General features: G+C 47.2%; 1 protein-coding gene across 11 annotated transcripts in view; it reads left to right on the forward strand.

The window, feature by feature from the left end:
- The window catches only part of fryb (furry homolog b (Drosophila)), an 85,173-nt gene that overhangs the window by 50,226 nt on the left and 12,251 nt on the right, over positions 1–22,696 (forward strand). For 6 of the 11 annotated variants that reach the window (XM_034293261.1, XM_034293254.1, XM_034293256.1 and 3 more), the window contains 28 exons: positions 268–428; positions 523–633; positions 1,793–1,947; positions 3,857–3,956; positions 4,327–4,498; positions 4,867–5,123; positions 5,344–5,490; positions 6,165–6,333; positions 8,286–8,403; positions 8,813–8,883; positions 9,760–9,910; positions 10,671–10,774; positions 12,527–12,618; positions 12,945–13,038; positions 13,139–13,340; positions 14,146–14,297; positions 14,786–14,973; positions 15,796–15,890; positions 16,789–17,224; positions 17,560–17,758; positions 18,509–18,606; positions 19,162–19,332; positions 19,613–19,753; positions 20,310–20,495; positions 20,969–21,133; positions 21,253–21,327; positions 21,438–21,608; positions 22,465–22,473. In XM_034293261.1, the coding sequence (XP_034149152.1) occupies positions 268–428; positions 523–633; positions 1,793–1,947; positions 3,857–3,956; positions 4,327–4,498; positions 4,867–5,123; positions 5,344–5,490; positions 6,165–6,333; positions 8,286–8,403; positions 8,813–8,883; positions 9,760–9,910; positions 10,671–10,774; positions 12,527–12,618; positions 12,945–13,038; positions 13,139–13,340; positions 14,146–14,297; positions 14,786–14,973; positions 15,796–15,890; positions 16,789–17,224; positions 17,560–17,758; positions 18,509–18,606; positions 19,162–19,332; positions 19,613–19,753; positions 20,310–20,495; positions 20,969–21,133; positions 21,253–21,327; positions 21,438–21,608; positions 22,465–22,473 (4,190 nt within the window). The remainder of the gene's footprint in view (positions 1–267; positions 429–522; positions 634–1,792; positions 1,948–3,856; positions 3,957–4,326; positions 4,499–4,866; positions 5,124–5,343; positions 5,491–6,164; positions 6,334–8,285; positions 8,404–8,812; positions 8,884–9,759; positions 9,911–10,670; positions 10,775–12,526; positions 12,619–12,944; positions 13,039–13,138; positions 13,341–14,145; positions 14,298–14,785; positions 14,974–15,795; positions 15,891–16,788; positions 17,225–17,559; positions 17,759–18,508; positions 18,607–19,161; positions 19,333–19,612; positions 19,754–20,309; positions 20,496–20,968; positions 21,134–21,252; positions 21,328–21,437; positions 21,609–22,464; positions 22,474–22,696) is intronic. The other 5 variants (XM_034293259.1, XM_034293264.1, XM_034293258.1 and 2 more) reach the window with 4 other exon arrangements.

Raw genomic sequence — 22,696 nt, forward strand, 5'->3', positions numbered from 1 at the left:
GTATACCACGGCCATCAGCAAATCAGCATTCAGGACTGAAACCACCTGGCATGTAAACCCCATAATACTGTCATAGTGACTTGTGACCCATAATGCTACCGTAGTATAGCATAGTATAATAAGCAATAAAAGATCCCTTATTACCACTCATGCCTCATGTTACAAGACCATTTATTACCACTCATGCCTCATGTTACAAGACCACTTATTACCACTCATGCCCCATGTTTCAAGACCACTTATTACCCCTCATGCCTCTTTTTCTAGTCCACCACCGGCGCTTCCTGTTCCCCCAACAGTCTCTGAGGCACCACCTGTTCATCCTGTTCAGCCAATGGGCCGGCCCCTTCAGCGTCATGTTCACGCCCCTTGATCGCTACAGTGACCGCAACCACCAGATCACCAGATATCAGTACTGTGCTCTGAAGGTATGGTAGACTCTAATAAACACACACCAACACACATACACACACAGAAATACCACACACAGACACAGTGGTAATGGTGTGTGTTTCCCCTCAGGCGATGTCAGCGGTGCTGTGTTGTGGTCCGGTGTTTGACAATGTGGGTCTGTCCACTGATGGATACCTCTACAAGTGGCTGGACAACATCCTGGCCTGTCATGACCTGCGGGTACATTATCTCTCCGTAGTTACTTATATTAAACATCCTGGCCTGTCATGACCTGCGGGTACATTATCTCTCCGTAGTTACTTATATTAAACATCCTGGCCTGTCATGACCTGCGGGTACATTATCTCTCCGTAGTTACTTATATTAAACATCCTGGCCTATCATGACCTGCGGGTACATTATCTCTCCGTAGTTACTTATATTAAACATCCTGGCCTGTCATGACCTGCGGGTACATTATCTCTCCGTAGTTACTTATATTAAACATCCTGGCCTGTGATGACCTGCGGGTACATTACCTCTCTGTAGTTACTTATATTAAACATCCTGGCCTGTCATGACCTGCGGATACATTACCTCTCCGTAGTTACTTATATTAAACATCCTGGCCTGTCATGACCTGCAGGTACATTACCTCTCTGTGGTTTCTTATATAAAACACGGCTTCCCTATATGAATACCTGAAAATACACAATATAGACAAATACAACAGAATAGACCAAAACACAATATACAGCTCTGGAAAAAATTAAGAGACCACTGCACCTTTATCTTTCCTTTCCAAAAAACGTCAAAAAGGAAGGTGTTGATTGAGGACCAGAAGGGTTAAAATTAAGAGACCTCTGCAAATTGAGCACTTATTTTCCTCACTCAAAACCTTCCTTTTCGACTTTTTTGGTAAAAGGTGCAGTGGTCTCTTAATTTTTTCCGGAGCTGTATAATCTACATATCAACAAACATATCCAACCACACAATGCATTATGCAAAACGCAATCACAGAAATAAAACACATTCACAAAAAAAATACGTTCTCCTTCCTATGAACATGGTCATCTGTACAGTTTTCTTCAACCGCCACACTTTTTCAAATCAAATCATGGACTGCAGCTAACGTTAGCTAGCTAGCCAACAACAAACCACCACCTTCAGTCTTTAAACCTTGCTGGAAGTATTCAGACTATAATAAACTGAATGAAAATGTAGTATATCAAACAGAAGATGTCTAGTGAAAACAGAAAAACTGTTTATTAGTAGAAATTTTGAAAAAACCATCTGTTCAATACTGGTCTCTCACTGGCTGGTCTTACTGTCCTTGTCTCTGATTGTCTGTCTTATTTCTCATTGGCTAATATTGCCTGTCTGTGTTTTATCTTCCCAGGTACACCGTCTGGGCTGTGAGGTGGTGATTCTACTGTTGGAGCTGAACCCAGACCAGGTGAACCTGTTTAACTGGGCGGTCGACCGCTGCTTCACTGGGTCCTACCAGCTGGCCTCAGGTTGCTTCAAGGCCATTGCCACTGTCTGTGGTAGCAGGTAGGATCACATTAATGTCTGTGGTAGCAGGTAGGATCACATTAATGTCTGTGGTAGCAGGTAGGATCACATTAATGTCTGTGGTAGCAGGTAGGATCACATTAATGTCTGTGGTGACAGGTAGGATCACATTAATGTCTGTGGTAGCAGGTAGGATCACATTAATGTCTGTGGTAGCAGGTAGGATCACATTAATGTCTGTGGTAGCAGGTAGGATCACATTAATGTCTGTGGTGACAGGTAGGATCACATTAATGTCTGTGGTAGCAGGTAGGATCACATTAATGTCTGTGGTGACAGGTAGGATCACATTAATGTCTGTGGTGACAGGTAGGATCACATTAATGTCTGTGGTAGCAGGTAGGATCACATTAATGTCTGTGGTAGCAGGTAGGATCACATTAATGTCTGTGGTGACAGGTAGGATCACATTAATGTCTGTGGTAGCAGGTAGGATCACATTAATGTCTGTGGTGACAGGTAGGATCACATTAATGTCTGTGGTAGCAGGTAGGATCACATTAATGTCTGTGGTAGCAGGTAGGATCACATTAATGTCTGTGGTGACAGGTAGGATCACATTAATGTCTGTGGTAGCAGGTAGGATCACATTAATGTCTGTGGTGACAGGTAGGATCACATTAATGTCTGTGGTGACAGGTAGGATCACATTAATGTCTGTGGTAGCAGGTAGGATCACATTAATGTCTGTGGTGACAGGTAGGATCACATTAATGTCTGTGGTAGCAGGTAGGATCACATTAATGTCTGTGGTGACAGGTAGGATCACATTAATGTCTGTGGTGACAGGTAGGATCACATTAATGTCTGTAGTAGCAGGTAGGATCACATTAATGTCTGTGGTGACAGGTAGGATCACATTAATGTCTGTGGTGACAGGTAGGATCACATTAATGTCTGTAGTAGCAGGTAGGATCACATTAATGTCTGTGGTGACAGGTAGGATCACATTAATGTCTGTGGTAGCAGGTAGGATCACATTAATGTCTGTGGTAGCAGGTAGGATCACATTAATGTCTGTGGTAGCAGGTAGGATCACATTAATGTCTGTGGTAGCAGGTAGGATCACATTAATGTCTGTGGTAGCAGGTAGGATCACATTAATGTCTGTGGTGACAGGTAGGATCACATTAATGTCTGTGGTGACAGGTAGGATCACATTAATGTCTGTAGTAGCAGGTAGGATCACATTAATGTCTGTGGTGACAGGTAGGATCACATTAATGTCTGTGGTAGCAGGTAGGATCACATTAATGTCTGTGGTAGCAGGTAGGATCACATTAATGTCTGTGGTAGCAGGTAGGATCACATTAATGTCTGTGGTAGCAGGTAGGATCACATTAATGTCTGTGGTAGCAGGTAGGATCACATTAATGTCTGTGGTGACAGGTAGGATCACATTAATGTCTGTGGTAGCAGGTAGGATCACATTAATGTCTGTGGTGACAGGTAGGATCACATTAATGTCTGTGGTGACAGGTAGGATCACATTAATGTCTGTGGTAGCAGGTAGGATCACATTAATGTCTGTGGTGACAGGTAGGATCACATTAATGTCTGTAGTAGCAGGTAGGATCACATTAATGTCTGTGGTGACAGGTAGGATCACATTAATGTCTGTGGTGACAGGTAGGATCACATTAATGTCTGTAGTAGCAGGTAGGATCACGTATAAGTAGGTGTGCTAAAAGAGCAGTGGTCCAGAATTGAACTCACCCCAGTCCACAAATATTGCTAATGTTTAAAATCTGTTTTCCGTTGGTTAAATAATACTTCATCAATCAATTAATTAAACAATAACAACACAAATGATTGGTGTGTTTTTTTATTAAACAATCCGCTCAATAATTCTCTGTGTTGTCTATTTGTTTGTTGTTGTTTGTGTCAGGAATTACCCATGTGACATAGTGACTCTGTTGAACCTGGTGCTGTTCAAGTCTTCAGACACCAGCCGAGAGATCTATGAGATCTCCATGCAACTGATGCAGGTAGGACACCTCTCAGATCTATGAGATCTCTATGCAACTGATGCAGGTAGGACACCTCTCAGATCTATGAGATCTCCATGTAACTGATGCAGGTAGGATACCTCTCAGATCTATGAGATCTCCATGCAACTGATGCAGGTAGGATACCTCTCAGATCTATGAGATCTCCATGTAACTGATGCAGGTAGGACACCTCTCAGATCTATGAGATCTCTATGCAACTGATGCAGGTAGGACACCTCTCAGATCTATGAGATCTCCATGTAACTGATGCAGGTGGGACACCTACTCTCATATAATTTGTGTTTGTGAGATTTAGAATTTTTTTACATCTGCTGTGAGACTAAGTCTGTGATGTGTGTGTGTTCAGGTTCTGGAATCCAAGCTGTGTGTGTATTCTAAGCGGATGGTGGAGCAGAAGCCCGGGAACATTCTGTATGGTACCCATGGACCCCTGCCCCCGCTCTACAGCGTGTCTCTGTCCTCCCTGTCCACACAGCTGGCCTCCATGTACCCGGAGCTCACACTGCCCCTCTTCTCAGGTAGAAACTCCTGGCTGGCCTGGGCAGGGCCCCTCGTACGTGTGTGACCGAATGTGTCTTCATGTGTGTGTGTGTGTGATAGTTAGGAAACTGAAAACTAACAAGACATAGAGGTATTAATGTGTCATTATTTAAGGAATAAAAAAGTATTTTCCCATCCTTTTTGCTAATTCTTCCCTGCTCCCCTCCCCTCCCCTCTCCCTCACCTCACCTCACCTCCCCTCCCCTCCCCTCCCCTCTCCCTCACCTCCCCTCTCCCTCACCTCCCCTCCCCTCTCCCTCACCTCCCCTCTCCTCTCCCTCACCTCCCCTCTCCTCTCCCTCCCCTCCCCTCCCCTCTCCTCTCCCTCTCCTCTCGGGTCCATCAGAGGTGTCTCAGCGCTTCCCCACCACTCATCCTAACGGTAGACAGATCATGTTGTCCTACCTGCTGCCCTGGCTCTCCAACATAGAGCTGGTGGACACGGGCCTACTGCCTCCACCCTCCAGCCCCTGCACCCCCGAAGAGGAGCCCCGTGGTCGGGCACACACCCTGGGTCTGTCTCCTCGGCTCCGGGGGAATGGCTGGGGCTCCCTCCAGGCCACCTCACTCGTCTTAAACAATCTGATGTTCATGACGGCTAAGGTGAGGGCGTTGGGGCGTAGCTGCCTATTGGAGGCTGATAATTATAACACGGTTTTATGTGGAAGCTGTTTTGATTACACTGATTACATCCAGGTATGAGCCTGAAGTCTGGATTTCACCAGTCACATATCCATACAGGAATGTGTAAAGGGTTAACTTGTTGCCTGAGATGACAGGTCCAGAACGTGTTACTGACGGTTCTCCTGGGTTCCTCTGTCAGTATGGAGATGAGGTTCCAGGTCCAGAGATGGAGAACGCGTGGAACGCCCTGGTGTCCAATGAGAAGTGGAGTAACAACCTGCGTACCGCCCTGCAGTTCCTCATCAGTCTCTGTGGGGTCAGCTCAGACACCACGCTCCTGCCTTATGTGAGTACGCTCGCACGCACAGGCTCAGACACCACGCTCCTGCCTTATGTGAGTACGCTCGCACGCACACGCTCAGACACCACGCTCCTGCCTTACGTGAGTACGCTCGCACGCACACGCTCAGACACCACGCTCCTGCCTTACATGAGCACGCACGCACACGCTCAGACACCACGCTCCTGCCTTACGTGAGTACGCTCGCACGCACAGGCTCAGACACCACGCTCCTGCCTTACATGAGTACGCTCGCACGCACACGCTCAGACACCACGCTCCTGCCTTACGTGAGTACGCACGCACGCACACGCTCAGACACCACGCTCCTGCCTTACATGAGTACGCACGCACACGCTCAGACACCGTGCTCCTGCCTTACGTGAGTACGCACACACGCACACGCTCAGACACCACGCTCCTGCCTTACGTGAGTACACACGCACGCACACGCTCAGACACCACGCTCCTGCCTTACGTGAGTACACACGCACGCACACGCTCAGACACCACGCTCCTGCCTTACACGAGTACACAAGCATGCACACGCTCAGACACCACGCTCCTGCCTTACGTGAGTACGCACGCACGCAACTCCCCCTAACACACACACACACCTTGTCATCAGGATCAGCATCAATATCGACGTCTTCGTGTGTGTGTGTGTGTGTGTGCTGCAGATCAAGAAGGTGGTGATCTACCTGTGTCGTAACAACACCATCCAGACCATGGAGGAGCTGCTGTTTGAGCTCCAGCAGACCGACCCCGTCAACCCGGTGGTGCTCCACTGTGACAACCCGCCCTTCTACCGCTTCGCAGCCAGTCACAAGATGTCTGCCCACCAGTCAGGTGAGTCAGGCGGGCCTCTTATTGGCCGGGGCCCGGTGTCAGTCACAGAAGCGGGGTCTTCGCCCACGACAACGACAAGACACAATAACCCGTGAGGTGCAAGTGCTAAACGGGGGAACTTAAAAAGCCACATAATAACAGATGAGGTGCAGGTGTGTGTGTGTGTGTGTGCGTGTGTGTGTGTGTGTGTGTGTGTGGTGTCCAGCCGGCGCTCAGTACCCCGGCAAGGTGGCGCGCCGGAGAGGGAGAGGGCACGCAGCGCCACGCAGTCCAGCTGACACAGCAGATTCATGGTTACCTGCCAGTAGAGAGTCACCATCTGTATGAAACTGGTGGTGGCTCTGGGGCACGGCTCAGGTGGCATCGTTTTTATACATTCTAAGGCCCAGTTTGTAGAAACCGTTCCAAAACCAGTTTCCGTTCCTTTCACTATTGTGTGTTAATCTTCGGTCTAGCCGCAGTCATTCCCCATTTTCACTTGGTGGCTTCCCTGTAGGTCACCATTGTAGGTACAATAACACAACAGTTATACAACTATTGGACTCCGTTTTCTGAACAGGTTCATCACTGATGTGTTGGTCATAATAGCGGAATTATCATGTCTCGTTACGTTAATCGCTAATTAGTCATTTTTCTCTCACAGTGTTTTTACTGGATACTAATTAAACGAATGTTTGCCTTGAAAATGAAACCTCCCCAGAACGTCAGAAGGTTGTGTCGTGGTCCCCCAGACATTGTAAGGGTGTTTGCTGGGTAGCTGGTTTCAAAAGGTTTCCTTCTGTGTCTAATGAATTAAACTATGGTCTGCGCCTGGGAGGGGCCCCCAACCCAAATGTAATGAATTAAACTATGGTCTGTGCCTGGGAGGGCCCCCAACCCAAATGTAATGAATTAAACTATGGTCTGTGCCTGGGAGGGGCCCCCAACCCCAATGTAATGAATTAAACTATGGTCTGTGCCTGGGAGGGCCCCCAACCCAAATGTAATGAATTAAACTATGGTCTGTGCCTGGGAGGGGCCCCCAACCCCAATGTAATGAATTAAACTATGGTCTGTGCCTGGGAGGGCCCCCAACCCAAATGTAGCACACCTGATTCTAATAATTAGACAGGTAATAACTGAATGAGGCTGCATGTACATGGGGTTGGAGTGAAAACACCAGGGACAGTAGTTCTCCCAGGGTAGTTCTCACAGGGTTCAATTCCCGCTGTGGCATCTTTCAGTATCAGTCCTCTTTGTTGTTTTCTGTTTGATTTCCGTACACATGCTTGTGCTTTTGCTGGAGCTACAATGGGAGGAAATGACAGATAACAGTGGGGCAGAGAGTGTCAACAAAGACCCCTTTCCCAAAACGTTATTTGAAATATACACTGTTGTTTTGGGCTGAATATTAAAATCAATTGCAGCCTCAAATGCTTTGATTGGGTGCTTGGCTGGAACCCTTGAGGAACTCCAATATAACCAGACAACAACTCCTCATGCTGTTCTTCAATAACGGTTCGGACCTACAGCTCTTTTACACAAAGGTATTAGTCAGTGATGGGTCAGTCAAGCTGACTTTGTATATGGTCAGAACCCAGCCAGAAAGATAACAGATGATAACCAGGCTAGTTATCGGTCGGTGAACAACAGCCGCCGTGTGCGGAACAGTGGAGCGGCTGATGTGTAATGACAGCGCCGTTAATGCCCGCATCCTGTTTTCTGTGTGTTTTCTGTGTCACGGTATTGAGTGCACACACGTTTATATTGTTTCACGCTAGCCATTCCCAGTCACTGATGTTACAAGCACCACGCTCGACCGACTAAACCGCGTCAAAGGACTGGATTTACTGGCTGGTAATGATTTGAGTTGACGTGAAGGGGTGTAATTGCTTCTCCAAAGTGTTATGTAGCTGCTTTATTCCAACGATGTGTGTGGTTGTTGTTAATCTGTTGTTGTTGTTGTCTTCCAGGCACCACATCCAGCAGTAACACAGTCGTGGCTGGGCAAGAGAACTTCCCTGAGACGGATGAGTCCAAACTGGCCCGGGAGAACGAGGAGAGGTGGGTCCACATCACTGCACCTTTTGGGTATTTATTATACACAATCACTTCTAATTACTGTATTATGTCAGTTTGGTAAATCTTTACTGTAAAAACGTTCTTCCTGTACACAATGGGTCCTAATAACTGTATTATGTCAATGGAGTAACAGTTCACTGTAAATACATTCTACATGTACACCATCAGTCCTAATAACTGTATTATGTCAATGGAGTAAAATTTCACTGTAAATACATTCTACATGTACACAATCAGTCCTAATAACTGTATTATGTCAATGGAGTAGCATTTCACTGTAAATACATTCTACTTGTGCACCATCAGTCCTAATAACTGTGTTATAAATAAAGTGTATGTGATAACACTCTACATACTTGAACACTACCGTGGTATTACATGTTATTATTTGTTGTAATCATGTCTCTGTGTCCGTCAGGGCCCGTGCTCATCACAGACTGGAGTCTCGCTATAGTAACAGCTCCGGCGGTTCCTATGATGATGAGAAGAGTGCGTATGCCTTTGCTGATTCCATTATACTGATGTACTGACAACACACACACACACACACACAGACTGACAGAAGATTTACTTGATCTCCTGCAGAATCACTTTACCTTCTTCATAGCGCCCAACGTCAGCACAGACAATATCATTTTACAACACCAACACACGCAATATCATTTCACAACTCCAGCACAGACAATATCCTATTACAGCGCCAGCGCAGACAATATCACATTACAGTGCCAGCGCAGACAATATCACTTTACAACACCAGCGCAGACAATATCACTTCACAACGCCACCACAGACAATATCACTACACAACACCAGCGCAGACAATATCACATTACAGTGCCAGCGCAGCCAATATCACTTTACAACACCAGCGCAGACAATATCACTTTACAACACCAGCGCAGACAATATCACTTCACAACGCCACCACAAACAATATCACTACACAACACCAGCGCAGACAATATCACTACACAACACCAGCGCAGACAACGTCACTTTACTACGCCAGCACAGACAACATGTATGCACTGTGTTTCATGATGGGCAGCTGGCTAATGACATACCTGACATTCTTGACATGATTCTGGGGTGTTTTACAACCAGGCGGTGTCATGTCACATGGTCTGTCAGTCTGTAGTGTAGTGTCTAAGTTAGAAGAAAACAAAAACTGCTATGTTTCATATGCTGCTGTAAGTTGCTCACATAACCCCACTTACTAGGACTCCTGGTTTGGAAAACCAGCCATCCATGTGTCTTCAAGATTTCTAATGTTCAAATGCAGGTCTGATTGTTTTCAGCATGTTCGTCATGTGAAACATGTAATTTCCATAACAGTGTGGCCTGATTGGTCCGTTTCTCTAGATGACCCTCTACCGCCGTATGCTGGTTGGCTGATGAGTGTGTTGGAGACCAATCGGCCGCAGGCATTACCCATGCCCGTAAACGGAGGCTGCTGGGCACCGCTGGTTGACTACCTTCCTGAGACCATCACACCAAGAGGACCTCTTCACAGGTACACACACACACACACACACACACGCACACAGAGGACCTCTTCACAGGTACATACGCACACAGAGGACCTCTTCACAGGTACACACACACACACACACACACACGCACACAGAGGACCTCTTCACAGGTACACACGCACACAGAGGACCTCTTCACAGGTACACACACACACAGAGGACCTCTTTGCAGGTACACACACACACACAGAGGACCTCTTCACAGGTACACGCACACACACACACACACACACACACAGGACCTCTTCACAGGTACACACACACAGAGGACCTCTTCGCAGGTACACACACACACACACAGAGGACCTCTTCACAGGTACACACACACACACCAAGAGGACCTCTTCACAGGTACACACACACACACCAAGAGGACCTCATCACAGGTACACACACACACATTGAGGACCTCTTCACAGGTACACATACACACACACCCTCCTGGGTCCTTCAACATCTTAATATAATCTGTAGAACAGAGATCAGGTACAGTGCATGGTGTAGAGAGATACCATGTCATCTGTCAAAATGCTCTCTGTGTAATATGTGTGTCTAGTGTACTGCAGGACATTGTCATGTACAGATACATTTTGTCCTGTTGAGGCAGACTAACCACAGTGTGTGTCTGTGTGTCTGTGTGTCTGTGTGTCTGTGTGTCTGTGTGCGTGTGTGTGTGTGTGTGTGTGTCTTTGTGTGTGTCTGTGTGTGTGTCTCTGTGTCTGTGTGTCTCTGTGTCCTCAGGTGTAACATTGCGGTGATCTTCATGACTGAGATGGTGGTAGACCACAGTGTGAGGGAGGACTGGGCTCTGCACCTTCCATTGTTGCTACATGCTCTCTTCTTAGGTATATACACACACACACACACAAACACGGCTGCATGCTCTCCTGGGTGTGATCCATATCTAGAAATACATGAGGGGACCAGAAGTTTTTACGATGATACTAACTGACTAATCACTCCATGCAGCGTTTTTTCGTCGGTCCCACGTGAAAAGGCAATTTACGGCTTTACGTTTAATAGGTTAGGTGATTGAGGTTAGGTGATTGAGGTTAGGTGATTGAGGTTAGGTGATTGAGGTTGGGGGAATGAGGTTGGGCGAATGAGGTTGGGAGAATGAGGTCGGGAGAATGAGGTTAGGTGATTGCGGTTGGCTGATTGCAGTTGGCTGATTGCGGTTGGCTGATTGAGGTTGGCTGATTGAGGTTGGCTGATTGAGGTTAGGTGATTGAGGTTAAGTGATTAAGTGATTGAGGTTAGGTTTAAGAGAATAGGGTAGGAGTAATTGTTGTAGTCCCCACACGGATAGATAAACAAATGTTTAAATGTGTGTGAGCAGGGCCGGGTTTGTTCATGTTGTGGTCCCAATCAAACTCACTTTAGTCGACGACCACCTCAAGCATAAACATTTTAGCATACCACCTACCGCCTTTGTGTGTGAGGGAGGGGGAGGGAGTGGGGGTAAGAAGAGGTAAGGGAGGGGTGTTACATACAGTATGCCTGTGATGGAAATTCCATCGATAGGACCACTTAATGGAAGTAAGTACAGAGACAAAATTCTCTTGGCACAATTAACAGTTTATTTTATAATAGCAAATAGAGAAATACGTCCGAAGCCTATCATAAAAGGCCTGTGAGGAATCTCTGAGGTAAACACATGAACAGTCAGTATTTATTCCAGTTAAAAGTTACTGCCCAACTGTCTTAAGTCACATAGGTGTTCACTGTCTGAGGGGTAGAGGAGAAAATCATAAAAGACAGTCAGACACATTGCTGAAGAACAAAGGACAGATACCCTTGTTGGTTTAGGCAGATTAACAGATCAGGTCAGAGTTCCCAGTGATCTTCTGACACCATTCAATGATGACCCTAAACAAAGACTTGAGTTACATACCTGGTAATAGAAAAGCAAACATTTCTGAAATGTACATTAGTTCAAGAATTTCCATAACATACCCCAGATGCTATCTGTGATGTTATCCTCCCAAGGTGATAATTAAAGGTCTGAACCCATGAGTTCACCCTGTCAGAATGCTGGACGCTTTGATGTAGTGAACGTGCGTGACACGGCCTTTGTGTTTCCACGTTTGTGACCGCGCTCACGTCTCTGAGGCGAACGCAGATGGAGAGATGTGCCGTGGCGAAGCTTAACATGACAGGACGGCTTTAGTCTGTTCCCGTGATATCTCCTGGTCAGAGTAGCAATGGAATGTATCTGCAGGATACAGCACTATGTTGGCAACACGCCTTTACGGGTACACACATTCCTCCATGTCTAGTTCAGATACACACACATTCCTCCAGTGGAGACACGTGTAGATAAAACACACACCAAAACGTGCGTTCGGATACATACTCGTTCCACTAGTGTAGCCATGTCTAGACACGACACACTGGCCTCGTTCATGCGTGTGGTTGGTTGATGGGGTACTGGCTGTGTTGTCTGGGATTGTTCTGTAATCTTCGCCCGTTTATGACATGCCGTTAACCCTTCATTTCCCTACGTACACGTGTCCCCGGAGGGATTCGAACCCACAACCCTCTGTGTTGCGTGGGCTTCCACAAGTCTGACCCGGTGTGTTTCATCTCTCCTCCAGGTTTGGACCACTACAGGCCGGAGGTGTTTGAACACAGCAAACGCCTCCTTCTGCACCTCCTCATTGCCCTCTCCTGCAACAACAACTTCCAGGTGATGGCCGGAGACTATTCGGACATGGCGGGGTGCAGTTTAGTAAAGGGCAGCCTAGCTGGGTGTTGATTCATGTCTTGATACACTGCACATAGAAACAACACCCATCTGGGTGAATTTGTTGTTGATTTTCCCCCGGTGATGATAAAACAGAAAAATATTTCAGATTGTCCCTGTGGGTAAAAAAAGGCAATTTGCAGATTAGTTGGTAGATTTTTCGTAGGAATTATAATTGGGGGTTAAAGGTTAAGTGTTTTGTGTTAAGGTTATGGATATTTTTTATTAAATGTTGAATGTTATTAATTTAAATGTATGTGTATTTGCAGGTCATAGCCTCTGTGTTGCTGCTCACCCGAGAGATTAGTGACAATAAAACACTTACCGTAAAGTCCAGCTACCAGCCAGAGTATCAATACTCAGGTAACACACACACACTAGAAAAATAAGGGGATTTATGGTGAGAAAATGCATTTTCTCTTAGTTATATCATGAATGCTATTCACTTCCTTTTTCCTGTCAGGTGGTCCTGACTTCCTGCGGGAGTGGCAGGCATCCACGGGGGTTGACTCGGGCATGAACTCGTCCTCCAACTCTTCTTCTGTCAGTCTGGGCAGCGTGGGTAACCTCCCGATGGTAACCCCCGATGACCTGGAGGACCTGGAGGACACAGCCAGTGAGACGGACGAGAAGACCAATAAACTGATTGAGTTCTTAACCACCAGGTACACACACACACCATCACACACACACCAACACACACACCATCACACACACACACAGTCCTTTATTAGACAGCATGCAGACAATACCAGATGGAGGTGGACAGTCCTTTTTAGACAGTATGCAGACAGTACCAGATGGGGGTGGACAGTCCTTTTTAGACAGTATGCAGACAGTACCAGATGGTGGTAGACAGTATGCAGACAGTACCAGATGAAATAGCCTTCTCTTGTCCATGCTTCTGTGTTCAGTTCATGACTCAGTTCCACCAATTGACATTTGAAAGTGCTCCTTCTGCCTCCCAAAAACCAGACTTCCCCCTGAGAAACCCAGACTTCTTCCTTATGAGGACACATCAGGTTCTTTTTTATGCTGACCCTCTTTCAAACCATAAATAGGAATGGATCACCAAACCCAGAACTGATTGATCAAGCTGCTCCACTCCCAGTTTATCTGAAATGTCATGTGGGCCCAGGGATGATATAATGGGTTTGGTTTCAATTCAACTGCCCCCCACCCCACGCTATCAGCCCCCCCACATTCCTGCCCGTGTGTCTGTATTTGTAGACCACGTAATGTGGATGTTGTTGTTATTGTTCTCAGTTCAGCACCGGTGTCCACAGCAAAATCTATGGGTTCAACACGAACCACAATCACCGCATGAAACCCAGATACACTCACGTTCCAACAGCGCAGAGACGCTGTGGTGTCTGTGGCGGTGTGTACTTACAGAGAGGGCGGCAGTGTGTGTGTGTGTGTGTGTGTGTGTAACCTGTGTCTGGTGGTGTCATGGTGGTGGGAACACAGTGCCTGGAGTACTGCTCTCTTCCTACTCAGAGCCTACGGGCCGCTGTGGGTCCACGAGGACATCACTCCCAAGAACCCCCACTGCAAGAGCTCCGACCAGCTGTCCAACTTCCTCCGGCACGTCATCTCCGTCTTCAAGGAGTCCAAGTCAGGTATGAGAGCGGTGGTCCCAGCTGCCCCGTTTCACCCAGGGCAACAGCGTGGATGTGAATGTAGAGCAGGCAACAAGTTACCCTTCCAATGGAACTCGCTACGTTCTCCTAGCTACCGTCCCGTGTTAACCCTTCAGCGTCACCCGTGCTCCCTAACACATGTGACCTGTGACCTATAACCCTAACATAAGGTGCCCCCTAGTTTGGTGACAAGTTAACATAGCCCTTGACAAACATGACTGAAACACAAAAGCAGTTCTTTACAGTCACCTAAAACATTTTGTTTAAAATGTTTAAATGTATTTGATTGTAAAAAAAAGAAAAATAATAATACATACACTAATTGAACACTTCTCGTTTCTAACGTTGGAGATTCAGGAAAGCAGCGTCTGATCCTTCCTCCCTATTGGTCAGTTTTCAGCTTGGCGCGTCACTATGCGGTGTGTGTTGCTAACATGTGTGTGTGTGTTTGTGTGTGTGTGTGTCAGACTTCCACCTGGAGCAGCAGCTGAGTGATGTGGCGTTGCAGACCGCCCTGTGCAGCTCATCTCGTCACTATGCTGGGCGGAGCTTCCAGATCTTCAGAGCTCTCAAACAACCAATCAACGCTCACGCTGTCTCGGACCTGCTCTCCCGTTTGGTGGAGGTGGTGGGAGAACATGGGGACGAGGTGCAGGTACGTGCGTCTGTGTTTGTCTGCGTGTGTGTGTGTGTGTGTGTGCGTGCGTGCGTGCGTGTGTGCGTGTGCGCGCGCGCGCGTGTGTGCGTGTGCGCGTGTGCGTGCGTGCGTGCGTGCGTGCGTGTGTGCGTGCGTGCGTGTTCCATTAAGTTAAACTACGAGAGCTGTACATTGCGGCTGTACAAAAAACAAAAAGCTTTTTATTGGTGACATTGATAAGATGAATTACTCATATCTGCATTTTATTGTTATTTTGCCCAGGCAAGTAGACTGAGAACATATTCTCATTTGCCCCAATGACCTGGGGAATAGTTACAGAAGGATGAGAGGAAATTAATAACCAATTGGAGGCTGGGATGATTAGGTTGCTATGTTGGTATGACTCCTCTACTCTTATGAACTGTACCGTTGGATTTCTAATGACCCCAGAGAGTCCGGACACCTGTTTACGTCCCATCTGAAAGACCGTACCTACTACAGAGTCTTCTTCGCTTCCCTGACCTGGGGCACTGGGATTTATACCATAGGGAACAGTGCCCCCTACTGGTCCTCCAACATCACTTCTAGCAGCCTCTGGTTGTCCGTCCAGGAGCAGACCCGCACTGACCGTGTTTAGCTTGTGAGAGAAACCCACAGTGGGATGTAGGCTGCCAAGCTGCTGGCTATAAACACTAAAATACGTTTTATAATTAAATGCGAGGTATTTCCTGGGCTGTGTGATTGAGTTGTTGTTGACTCTACAGTGAACCCAGCTGAGTGTGTACATTAACACTAATGTGTGTATGTGTTTGTTTGTTTGTGTGTGTGTGTGTGTTCCAGGGCTATGTGATGGAGGTGTTATTGACTCTGGAGTCAGTGGTGGTGAATCTGGCTGAATGTCTGAAGAACAGCGACCTGATGGCAGCCCTGACGAGGTAGGGTTTCTACCTGTCCTTCCTTACCTACATACTGTAGAACTGCATGTCCAGATGGACTGCCAGAACTGCATGTCCAGATAGCTCTCTTAAAGAGTTGGACTGCCACTTGTCTAAACTGTCAAATGTAAAAGTCCAGGAAACAAATCCGTCCAGCTTTAGGAGAATTCTCGCTGTGTCTTGCGAGGCCAAACCTTCAGAATGCAGACTGAATATAAATATCTATAAATACCAGCAAATTATAACTATAAAGTTGTGTCATGCTTACAGTCTTGTGAAAAAATAAGTACACCACCTGGAAAGTTGCCTTTGGATATTTGAGCTAAATTCCCACGGCTTCCATTGATAAAAGGGACCCAGTTAACAAATCACACACACAAAAGAGTTCTTTGAAAACATGTATGCAATTCAAATTATGAGAAATATCCAATTGCCTAGAGGGTGACTTGGGATGGTCTCCCATAAAGACTAGAATCCTGGTCTGGTCTGGTGTTAACCATCAGGGTGTGTGATTACACATCATGTCAAGACCCTATCTAATGCTCTTCAGAAGGATTATGGATGTCCATGAGTCCGGGAGGGGTTATAAATATCCAAGCAGTCCAAATTACATAATTCCGCTGTCCGATTGATCCTCTAGAAATGGAGAAAAGTCTGGACCACTGGCTCCCAGTTTATGTAAGAGACGGATAGAAAGTTACATGAAATATCTACGTGAAGTAATTTCAGCCAAAGGGGGAAACACCAGCTATTTATCTGTCAGTGTTGAAGTGAAGATCCGCCAACTGGCCAAACAGATCAGAGAGATGAGGAAGGTGATGTCCATATATGGGTAATAAAAATAGTTCACATTACTGTCTAACTGGTTTCCAACTTGTTGATCCCCACCCCTCTTAAGGACCTCCTCCCCAGACTTCCTGACCAATGAGAAGCTTGAGAAGCAGTTCAACAGGAAGAGCACAGGTCAGCTGAACCTGCCGGGGGTGGGTCTTTGTGGCCTCTCATCCGAACGCAACCGACACCAGCGATCCTATTCTGTGCCAAAGAAGTTTGGCGAGAGCGGCAACCAATCACACGATCCACCTCGCAGCGCCACCCTGGACCGTATCCAGGCCTGCACCAATCACGGCCTCGGACGGCCCGGGCGGAGTATACATGCTTCATCTGCATCGACCAATCGTATTGACCCTAGCGTGCTGTCTGATCCCGCCCACGTCTCCCATCCTTCGTCCATATTGGCCACGGTGTTCTGGGTGGCGGTGTCACTCATGGAGTCAGACTTTGAGTTTGAGTATCAGATGTCACTCCGACTGGTCCACAAGCTACTGTCAAAGGTGGGTCACGTACACGTTGTTCAAAAAACTGTGTTATTGATTACTGACCTGATTGGCTGGAAAAGCATTCTGGAGCGTACCTTACTTCCTATATTGGCCAGTTCCACTTGTTTGTGAACACACTTTCAAGTCGTAGATTTTTCTGTACCTTGTACAATGTTTAAAAAGATGATCTCACTGATGTTTCGAGTTGGAAACTCCAAAAGTAGCTAACCTGTAGACTATGTTTATTGTTCTTGTTTTAACAAGTTAGTAGCTTCATAGGTGCAGGACCTTAAAACATGCAATCACAGAATGTAAATGAGTGCACTGACAGCTCAAAACCAATTTCTCAGGTGCCCCTGGACCGGGCCGAGAACCGTGAGCGCTTGGAGAAGCTGCAGGCCCAGCTGAGGTGGAGCGGGTTTTCTGGACTACAACAGCTGCTGTTGAAGGGTTTCACCTCCCAGACGACCTCTGACCTCACGCTGCAACTCTTCTGTCAGCTCACGCCTGTCTCCCGCGTCCCTGTGGTGGACACATCCCAGGCTATAGGTCTGTGTTGTGTCACTAGTCCCTGTGGTGGACACATCCCAGGCTATAGGTCTGTGTTGTGTCACTAGTCCCTGTGGTGGACACATCCCAGGCTATAGGTCTGTGTTGTGTCACTAGTCCCTGTGGTGGACACATCCCAGGCTATAGGTCTGTGTTGTGTCACTAGTCCCTGTGGTGGACACATCCCAGGCTATAGGTCTGTGTTGTGTCACTAGTCCCTGTGGTGGACACATCCCAGGCTATAGGTCTGTGTTGTGTCACTAGTCCCTGTGGTGGACACATCCCAGGCTATAGGTCTGTGTTGTGTCACTAGTCCCTGTGGTGGACACATCCCAGGCTATAGGTCTGTGTTGTGTCACTAGTCCCTGTGGTGGACACATCCCAGGCTATAGGTCTGTGTTGTGTCACTAGTCCCTGTGGTGGACACATCCCAGGCTATAGGTCTGTGTTGTGTCACTAGTCCCTGTGGTGGACACATCCCAGGCTATAGGTCTGTGTTGTGTCACTAGTCCCTGTGGTGGACACATCCCAGGCTATAGGTCTGTGTTGTGTCACTAGTCCCTGTGGTGGACACATCCCAGGCTATAGGTCTGTGTTGTGTCACTAGTTCCATAACTAGTTAACCAACCCATTCATCACCCGGTGAAACCATCATAGACGTTCAGCGTGGACAAAACTGAGGGCTAATAACACACCCTCCCTGCCCCCCTCCCTCCCTGCCCCCCTCCCTCCCTCTCTGTCTCTCTTCAGGTTTTCCTCTGAACGTGTTGTGTCTGCTACCTCACCTGGTGCAGCACTTTGGTCGCCCCACTCAGTTCTGCAAGGAGAGCGCTGAGAGGATTGCCCAGGTAAATACACCCCTATCCAGAGCGGCTTACTTTAGTGATGCATGCAACATTATCATGCTGCTACATTATCATACTGCTGCCAGGTGTGTGTAATGACACGACCTGTCGGAGCACTGCAGTACGACCACTGTGACGTTATGACTCTGGATATGTGAAACTGTCCTTGGACAAAGCAAAGAAGGGGAACTCCTAAATGTGACATTTGATAGGAATGTGCAGCTGTTGTTGGTGAACAATGAGTCTGCAGGCTTCTGAAATTACAGACTGCACCTTTAGCAGAAAGAGATGCTAATCAGTAAAATAAATGTTGCGTCTCTCATCCCTCCCCCTTAATAAGCTGTTATAATCGACTGCACCTTTAACTGAAAAAGATACATCCCTCCCTCCCTCCCTCCTTCCTTCCTTCCTTCCTTCCTTCCTTCCTTCCTTCCTTCCTTCCTTCCTTCCTTCCTTCCCTCCCTCCCTCCCTCCCTCCCTCCCTCCCTCCTTCCCTCCCTCCCTCCCTCCCTCCTTCACTCCCTCCCTCACTCACTCCCTGTCCTCCCTCCATCCCAGGTGTGCCTGGAGGAGAAGAACACCAAGCTGTCCCACCTGGCTCATGTGATGACCCTGTACAAGACCAGGTCGTACACACGGGACCCCTTCTCCTGGGTCAGCGTGGTGTGTCGGTACCTCCACGAGGCCTTCGCTGATATCACCCTCAACATGGTGACCTACATGGCTGAGGTAGCTGGCACCCCTCTGGGTCACCTCAAATTGAAATTCATTTCTTCTGGAAAATATGGAAATTATGAAAACAAGGGTTGGCGTTAAGTTGAGCAGAATCTTTCCACCATTGTTTTACAATATCCATGTAGGGGTCAATATCAGTATTAGTGTGTCTATAGATAATGTATACTAATTTTTAATCAGATATTACACCTACACCTCTCCCCCTTTCTCTCGATCCCTCTCTTTGTCTCTCTCATGCTTTGTCTCTTTGTCCTCCTTTCCTTCCTTTCTGCAGCTCCTGGACAAAGGCCTACCTAGCATGCAACAGTCCTTGTTACAGATCATCTACTGCCTGCTGAGTCATATGGACATGACGGCTGTCCAGGTGAAACAGTTCAATGCTGACGTCCTCAAGACCATTGAGAAGTTTGTACAGGTCAGTTTCCTACTGAACCACTGGTAGATGAAGATCTTAGGACCTGCTCCAATACCTTAATATCCACCCAAACACTGCAATATCCACCCAAACACTGCAATATCCACACAAACACTGCAATATCCACAATATCTAACCAAATATTAAGATATCTACTCAAATACTTCTATGTCTACCCAAATAATGCTTTATCTACAAAATTACTGCATTATCTACACAAACAATGCAATATCAACCCTAATACTACAAAATCCACCCAAATGCTACACTATTTACCCAGATATTTCCCCAAAATACATTAATATTACATATATTTGTTTTGTGAAGCATATGCTATATCTGACCTACATGTATAATATACCATATGTAATATTTTCTCTATATCCTGTATGTTGAATATACCACATGTAATCCCTTCTCTCTACCATGTATGTAATATATACCATATGTAATCCCTTCTCTCTACCATGTATGTAATCTATACCATATGTAATCCCTTCTCTCTACCATGTATGTAGAATATACCACACGTAATCCCATTTCTCTATTCCATCAGACGGTCCACTGGAAGGATGCACTGAACATCTTGAAGCTGGTGGTGTCTCGGTCAGCCAGTCTGGTGCACCCGGCCTATAGCCACGCCCACGGTGACCTTTCCAACCTAGAGGTCAGCCGGGTCTGGGACGGATCAGCCAAGGCCCTGCCCGGGAAGACACTGGACTTCACCTTTGACATCTCAGAGGTACGCACACACACACACACACACTCACTCCCTGTTTCTCTTTGTTTCTCATTCTACCTGTCCTTTATCTCTCTCTTTATCTCTCTCTTTATCACTCTCTGTATCACTCTTTATCACTCTCTTTATCGCTCTCTTTATCTCTCTCTCTTTATCACTCTCTATCTCTCTCTGTATCACTCTCTTTATCACTCTCTTTATCTCTCTCTTTATCACTCTTTATCTCTCTCTTTATCACTTTCTTTATCTCTCTCTTTATCTCTCTTTATCACTCTCTTTATCACTCTCTTTATCACTCCCTTTATCTGTCTCTGTATCACCCTCTTTATCACTCTCTTTATCACTCTCTGTATCACCCTCTTTATCTCTCTCTTTATCACTCTCTTTGATTATTTAACCTGTTTATTGATCCATCCTACCCACTTAAACAGCCAGTGTTAAAGGCCAGTTAAGCACCTGTGTGTGTGCTTTAACAGACTCCAGTGATTGGGCGGAGGTTTGATGAGCTGCAGGGTTCTGGGGTCAGGGAGGGGAAGGCCAGAGCCATGGCCGTGACCCGGAGCACCTCCTCCACTTCCTCTGGCTCCAACTCCTACGCCGTCCTGGTGCCAGTCAGCTGGAGGAGGCCTCAGTCCTCACAGGTACCTCCCCCGGAGCGAGGAGCTGGGTGTTCCTTCCAGAATGGTGTCGAAAGTTGTTTTAATTGAGGAAGATGACGTGTTACATACTTCTTATGTTGAGTCATGTTCTTCTCCTGCAGAAGAGAACGAGAGAGAAGCTGGTGAACGTTCTGTCCCTGTGCGGTCAAGAGGTCGGCCTGACCAAAAACCCCTCGGTGAGTCTGCGTTTCAAACGCCGTTCTCCCGGTCGGCTGTTTCTCAACACAAGCGGTTGATGCGGCGTCGTTAACCCGTCCCACTGTTTCGACCTCTACCTGTTCTCCAGGTGATCTTCTCGTCCTGCGGTGACCTGGACATGATGGAGGTCCAGGGGAGCGGCGTGTCCTCGGAGGAGGGCGGGACCAGAGACGACACGCTGGACGACACGGCGTCAGAGCAGCAGTTCAGAGTGTTCAGAGACTTTGACTTCCTGGACGTGGAGCTGGAGGACGGAGAGGTGAGAGAGATGCCATGGTGTCCACGGAGGGTTACCAAGGAGGCTGGCCACATCCACTCGTGTGGTTACCAAGGAGAGGAGCAGGCCTCTCGCATAACAGCTAGACGTTACTCACGTTTAGGGTTGGGTACCGTTCGCATTTGAACCGACACCGGTAACGCTTTTTTAACATTAGCTGCGGCTGCTGCAGGCGACTTGGCTTTCATGCTATCAAATACGGAACACGCTTCAGCTTGTAGAAATATTTTGTGTTTGATCAGGGGTTTCCTCAAGTTAGACATGTTGCCATGACCAGCTTTGCATTTTGCATCACAAATATTGCAGCGAGCGTTGTCTGGGTCAAGTTTTGAAAAGTGTAACCACACTTCTGACCGCTTTCGGCTCGCCATAGCCCTGACTGTTGGTGTTGAACACTGAACAAGCCCCAGGGGCGAGGTAATCTGGCTCTCGTAGTCTCGCTCTCATAGTCTGGCTCTCTCTCTTTACTCTACTCTCTCACCCAGATGCGCTCTCAGGTACCGAAATCTGGCACAGATTGATTTTATGTGACTCGGTACTCGGTAGTAACGACGTAATTCGGTCTAAAAGCACAGAGTTTGGTACCCAACCCTACTCACGTTCAACGTAGTGTTACAAATGTACTGGATATATGTTGACCTGTCTTCTCTCTAACTCAGTCTCTAACACAATGTTTATCTGACAACTTCTGACTTTTAAGTCTCTTTTCCCCATCTTTCTCTCTCCAACGTTTCCCTGTTTCTGTCTCTCCCCCATCTCTCCCCCATCTCTCCCCTATCTCTCCCCCATCTCTCTAACACTGTGTTTCTCTCTCTCTTTCTCCCTTCTGCTGCGTTAGGAACTCCAGGTAAGCTCTGTCTTTCACGCTGAGAATGTGACACTCTGAGCATGTGCAGTAGGCAGAACCCGTGATGTCGCGCGTACACACCAGACGCCAGCTGTTTCCGTGCATGAGCCCCTTAACAGTGCTGTCGTATTGACTTACTGATGCTGACCGTTAAAGGGATGGTTCGCCCCAAAATTCTGAAATGACAGATGTTTTCCTGCAGAAGTGGTGTGATGTATTGAGT

The sequence above is a fragment of the Esox lucius genome, chromosome 7, assembly GCF_011004845.1.
Source record: "Esox lucius isolate fEsoLuc1 chromosome 7, fEsoLuc1.pri, whole genome shotgun sequence".
NCBI lineage: Eukaryota > Metazoa > Chordata > Actinopteri > Esociformes > Esocidae > Esox > Esox lucius.